At 46.9% G+C, this 5978-nt stretch overlaps 1 protein-coding gene across 1 annotated transcript; it reads right to left on the minus strand.

Moving 5' to 3' along the window:
- Positions 1-2692: 2692 nt before the first annotated feature.
- On the minus strand, positions 2693-5666 carry HSPA2 (heat shock protein family A (Hsp70) member 2). The gene has a single exon (XM_029598107.1). It carries the CDS (start codon positions 5288-5290, stop codon positions 3374-3376), a length of 1917 nt encoding a protein of 638 aa, XP_029453967.1. The 5' UTR covers positions 5291-5666; the 3' UTR covers positions 2693-3373.
- Between the last annotated feature and the right edge of the window lie 312 nt (positions 5667-5978).

Here is a 5978-nt window from a genome sequence, read left to right on the forward strand (position 1 = left end):
TTTAGAGAATAGGGAGCCATGGGGAGCGCCCGCTCTCGCCGCAGGCTGCCCCCGGGAGGAGGGGAGAGAGGACTGGGGCTGCTCCGGAGCTTTCAGCACGGGAGATGGACGCGGCCAGGGCAGGTGAGCGGGGGCTGGTGGAAAGTTTGCCCGATTCACTTTGGTCTTGTCCCGGGGAGCGAGGGGGTCAGGCAGTGAAGCAGGGCTGGCTGGGACTGCTCCGTGGCCTGACGCTCCACACTAACGCAGGGGTAGGGGTAGGCGGTAAATTAGCAGGTTAAACGCGCGGCAAAACTGCAGGTTTAAAAAGCGATAATCGGGGCGAGCGTTACTGTATGGGAGGGAATAGCTAATCCGATCGTTTACATCTCATATACATGCCGCGGGCGGAAAGGGTTACCCGTTGATTTAAAGAGGCGGTAAGGATGGGTTAAAAGGGATAGTGAATCGCAGGTTGGACTAACGCGGCCAAATTGTGAGTAGAAAGCGGGTTAGAAGCAGGGTAACCGCGGCCGCACTTTACTGTATTGGCTTGACAGTGACATAATTTAACAGTGAATTTTATCACCACTAAGACAGTAACAGTATTTGAACACCAGTTCTGTAATAGAAATAGCATTCAAAACTAGGGATGTGAATCGTTTTTTTTAACGATTTAAATTATCGTCCGATAATTTTAAAATAGTCATTAATCGGTAAGGGACTCGATACAATAGGAATTCCCTCGATTTATCGTGAAAAATCGTTAAATAGAGTATGGGAATTATTTGGGGGGAGGGCGGGAAAACCAGCACACCAAAACAACCCCTAAACCCACCACGACCCTTTAAAACCAATCCTTTACCCTCCCGAACCACCCCAAAATGTTAAATTACCTGGTGGTCCAGTGGGGGGGGAGGGGAGGGGGGTGTCCCGGTGCGATCTCCCGCTCTCGGGCCATCGGCGCCATTTTGGCTACCACTGATAAAAATGGCACCAATGGCCCGATAAAAAAAAAAACAACCCACCCTGACCCTTTACAAATTACCCCTTTGCTTCTCCCACCCTCCCGACCCCCCCAAAAACCTTTTACATGTACCTGGTGGTCTAGCAGGGGGTCCAGGAGCCATCCCTTCAATCATACCCTCGGTGCCGGTGCTGGACTGGTTTCAAAATGGCGCCGATCGCCTTTGCCCTCACTATGTCACAGGGAGCAACCGTCGCTCCCTGTGACAAAGTGAGGGCAAAGGCGACTGACTGCCAGTATGGCGCCGATCGCCTTTGCCCTCACTGTCACAGGGAGCGACCGTCGCTCCCTGTGACAAAGTGAGGGCAAAGGCAATCGACTGCCATTTTGAAACCAGTCCAGCACCGGCACCGAGGGTATGATTTGAAGGGATGGCTCCCGGACCCCCCGCTAGACCACCAGGTACATGTAAAAGGTTTTTTGGGGGGTCAGGAGGGTGGGAGAAGCAAAGGGGTAATTTGTAAAGGGTCGGGGTGGGTTGTTTTTTTTATCGGGCCATCGGCGCCATTTTTATCAGTGGTAGCCAAAATGGCGCCGATGGCCCGAGAGCGGGAGATCGTGCCAGGACCCCCTCCCCCCGGACCACCACGTAATTTAACATTTTTGGGGGGTTCAGGAGGGTGGGAGAGCAAAGGGGTCATTTGTAAAGGGTCGGGGTGGGGTTTTTTTTTTTTTTATCTGCTCAGACCTCACTAAAAAATTAACGATGTGAATTGGAATCGGAACAGATTCCAATTCACATCTCTAACGATCCGATTTTTTTCTCCCTCCATCTGAACCTGATCGTTAAAACGATCGGGCACACGATTCACATCTCTATTCAAAACACCACAAACTTAGACTTGTTTGAGTGCAGAACAAACTTGCACCTAAACTTGAACCTAAAATGAGTTCTTAATTTAAAAAAAAAAAAAAAAAAAAGTGATCAAAATATCAAAGCTCACTGGAAACCCTAAGAAATAGCCACACAAAAATACGAACATAATAGCCACACAAAAACATGAACATAATTTACATAAAGTGCCTGAAGTTTTTAGTTACTAAAAAGTAAAAATAAATCATTTAAGATATTTAATAACAAGCTCTATAAACAAAAAAGTAGTTCTTTTCAGCTATTCTCACTTTTGGGCGCACTGTTAGCTGACATTTGGACACGCGTTTGACGCGCTAGCTTTACCCCTTATTCAGTAAGGGGTAATAGCGCGTCCAAAACGCACATCCAACCCCTCCGAACCTAATAGCGCCTGCAACATGGAAATGCATGTTGATGGCCCTATTAGGTATTCCCGCCCGATTCAGTAAGTAAAATGTGCAGCCAAGCCGCCAGCCGCCGCTCCTGTCCAAAAAGAGGCGCTAGGTACGCGCTAGTGTCCCTAGCGCCTCTTTTTACCACCGGACCTAATTTAAATAAATTACTTTACTGAATCACGCACACAGGAGAGCGGGCGCTCGCCCCCTCTCCCGCGTTTTTTACTGTATCAGCCCGTTTGTTCTCCATTAAAAAAAAATTCTGTTCCTGTTTAGAACATTTACATTCCATTTCTGATTTCCTTACCTGGAGTTTACTGGAGCCCTTTAAGGATTACTTAATGTTGACTTTTAAAAAAATTGCCAGAAATATATGACAGCAGCTTCCAAATAGAAATGTCTATTCATTATATTAAAAAAAAAATCCTGATAAACTGGTATGTTTGCCATGAACATCTTTTAATATTATGATGACACCCACAAAACAAAGAAATAAGTTAATACAATCATAAAAATACTAAATTTTTCTCAAGTGCATTGCATTTACTTACATTTTTCTCTTCTGTGTATTTAAATCCTCCCACACGTCCCCAAGACTCACACTCTTAAGACACCACACACTCTAAAATTTAAAAAATTCCCCCTCAAACATGCAGTAGCCATATACGGTATGTTTCTGGGTAGAACTTCAGTTAAATCTTTATTAGGGCATTTTGCTCTTTAAAAAATTAAAAATGCAAATTCATTATATGTTTAGAATGGCAATTAAAATGCAGATAAAAAAACAAAAGTTATTTTATTATAAACTAATTTTTATTTGGAGGTCAAGTGCTTTTATTATTTTAACATCTTTAAGTTTAGCAAACAAATGCACAAGAAATACAGAAAGTGTAAAGAAGCCAAAAAGGACGGTGAGCAGGATCTTTTCAATGAATTCATAACTAAGCTTAAAATGTAATTTCTCTCTCTTAAGGCCACCTGTAGAAAGCTGTCCAGCATAGAGACTACTTTGACTCTCTCCACTTCGGATATAGACGCTAGAGGACTATCCGATATATACAAACACACCTTAAAGCACACAATGTAATAATAACTTTAAAAAAACCTTTATTTTGTGCTTTAATCCACTTCTTCAATAGTTGGTCCTCCAGAGCCTCCTGACCCAGCTGCTCCACCAGGCGGGTCTCCTGCTTGATACAGCTTGGAAATGATGGGGTTGCAGAGTTTCTCAAGCTCTCTCTGTTTATGCTCAAACTCATCTTTCTCTGCCATTTGATTTCTGTCCAGCCAGCTGATAACCTCGCGACACTTCTCGAGGATTTTGTTTTTATCTTGGTCGTTGATTTTCCCTTTGAGTTTGTCATCCTCCACGGTCTGCTTTACGTTGTAAGTATATGACTCGAGGGCATTTTTAGCTCCTACTCTATCCCGATTTTCTTCATCCTCGGACTTGTATCTCTCAGCTTCACTCACCATTCTGTCAATGTCGTCCTTGCTTAATCGACCCTTGTCATTGGTGATAGTAATCTTGTTCTCTTTGCCGGTGCTTTTATCCACTGCGGTTACATTCAGAATACCATTAGCATCAATATCAAAAGTTACTTCTATCTGCGGCACGCCTCGCGGAGCTGGTGGAATGCAGGTCAGGTCAAACTTACCCAAAAGATTGTTGTCTTTGGTCATAGATCGCTCTCCTTCATAAACCTGGACAAGCACACTGGTCTGGTTATCTGAGTAAGTGGTGAAGACTTGGGTTTGTTTAGTTGGGATAGTGGTATTTCTCTTGATCAAGGCAGTCATCACCCCGCCAGCTGTCTCAATGCCGAGGGACAGTGGGGCGACATCCAAGAGCAACAGATCGCTCACTTTTTCCGATTTATCGCCAATCAGTATAGCCGCTTGGACAGCAGCACCATAAGCAACTGCTTCATCGGGATTGATGCTCTTATTCAGCTCCTTACCATTGAAAAAATCTTGCAACAGCTTCTGGATTTTGGGGATTCTTGTAGATCCTCCCACCAGTACAATCTCTTTCACCTGGCCCTTGTCCATTTTGGCATCTCGCAGAGCTTTCTCCACGGGATCTAAAGTTCCCCTGAAGAGATCGGCATTCAGCTCTTCGAACCGAGCCCTGGTAATAGATGTATAAAAGTCAATACCTTCATAGAGCGAGTCGATCTCAATGCTGGCTTGGGTACTGGAAGACAAGGTCCTTTTGGCCCTTTCGCAGGCTGTGCGGAGGCGCCTCACGGCCCTCTTATTCTGACTAATATCTTTCTTGTGCTTGCGTTTGAACTCCTCCACAAAGTGGTTCACCATGCGGTTGTCAAAGTCTTCCCCACCCAGGTGGGTATCTCCTGCTGTGGACTTCACCTCGAATATACCATCTTCGATGGTAAGGACAGAGACGTCAAACGTGCCCCCTCCTAGATCAAAGATCAGTACATTTTTCTCGCCAGCACCAGTACCCTTCTTATCCAATCCGTAAGCGATGGCTGCAGCGGTGGGCTCATTGATGATTCTGAGTACATTGAGGCCAGCGATCGTCCCGGCATCTTTGGTCGCCTGCCTCTGGGAATCGTTAAAGTAAGCAGGCACCGTGACCACCGCATTGGGCACCTTCTTGCCCAGATACGCCTCGGCGATCTCCTTCATTTTGGTGAGCACCATGGACGAGATCTCCTCAGGGGAGAAGGTTTTGATTTCGGCCTTGTATTCCACCTGAACGTTGGGCTTGCCACCCTCGTTCACCACGGTAAAGGGCCAGTGCTTCATGTCCGTCTGCACGGTGGAGTCGTCAAACTTGCGCCCGATGAGCCGCTTGGCATCGAAGATGGTGTTGGAGGGATTCATTGCTACCTGGTTTTTGGCTGCGTCACCAATCAGTCTCTCCGTGTCCGTGAAAGCCACATAGCTGGGGGTGGTGCGATTGCCCTGGTCATTGGCGATGATCTCTACTTTGCCATGCTGGAAGACCCCGACGCAGGAGTAGGTGGTGCCCAGGTCAATCCCGACGGCGGGCCCCTTGATCGACATCTTCTTCGGGGGAGAGGTGGCTTACTCCGCGTTTCTCGGCAACTGCTCAGAGCAGTTAAGTTCTCTTCCTCTGCTGGCTCTCTCGGGTTAAGACGGAAGCACACCTCGGTAACACGGGAGGAGCAAACCGTCCGCGGCTCAAACTTTTATACCTCCTCCCGCCCTCCGTTCGAACTTGCCAGAACTTTATCGCGGGCCAGCCAACCGCTCTCCGGGAGAGGGGGGAGGCAGCCCGACTCCGACAGCTTGGCACGCCCCCGTCAATACCAAAAAACGCCGAAAGTTTGGAGCTGGGAGGAACACAGAGCGATTCCCGCGAAGCGCTTCCCACTCAGGGCAGCCTTGGCCTTCTCATAGGAAGCCCAACGCGCCAATGATCGTTTTATATTAATTTAAAAAAAAAAAAAAAAAAACCCCCGCGACTGTTACCGAGTCCAGCGATTTGAAGAAAAAAAAAAAATAAATTCGTAGTTCGGGTTGTCCAGGGACGTAGAAAAATGCTGGGAGCAATTAGCCAATAGCGTGGTGTGTGCTGAAGTAGGGGGCGTGACAATTGGGCGCTGGGCGATAGTTTTGCCTCCGCTGCCAGGTATTCAGCTTATAAGGAATTTACCCCTTATTTTGTTGCGTTGCGAGAAAAAAAAAAAGTTGGGCTGAAGGATATTTGGACAAGCATGTAGGCGCCTCC

This window comes from Rhinatrema bivittatum, chromosome 4 (genome assembly GCF_901001135.1).
Source record: "Rhinatrema bivittatum chromosome 4, aRhiBiv1.1, whole genome shotgun sequence".
Classification (NCBI taxonomy): domain Eukaryota; kingdom Metazoa; phylum Chordata; class Amphibia; order Gymnophiona; family Rhinatrematidae; genus Rhinatrema; species Rhinatrema bivittatum.

What these genes read in the sequence shown, in the direction of transcription:
- HSPA2 (XM_029598107.1), bottom strand. Translation starts at nt 5,290, where the DNA reads ATGTCGATCAAGGGGCCCGCCGTCGGGATTGACCTGGGCACCACCTAC.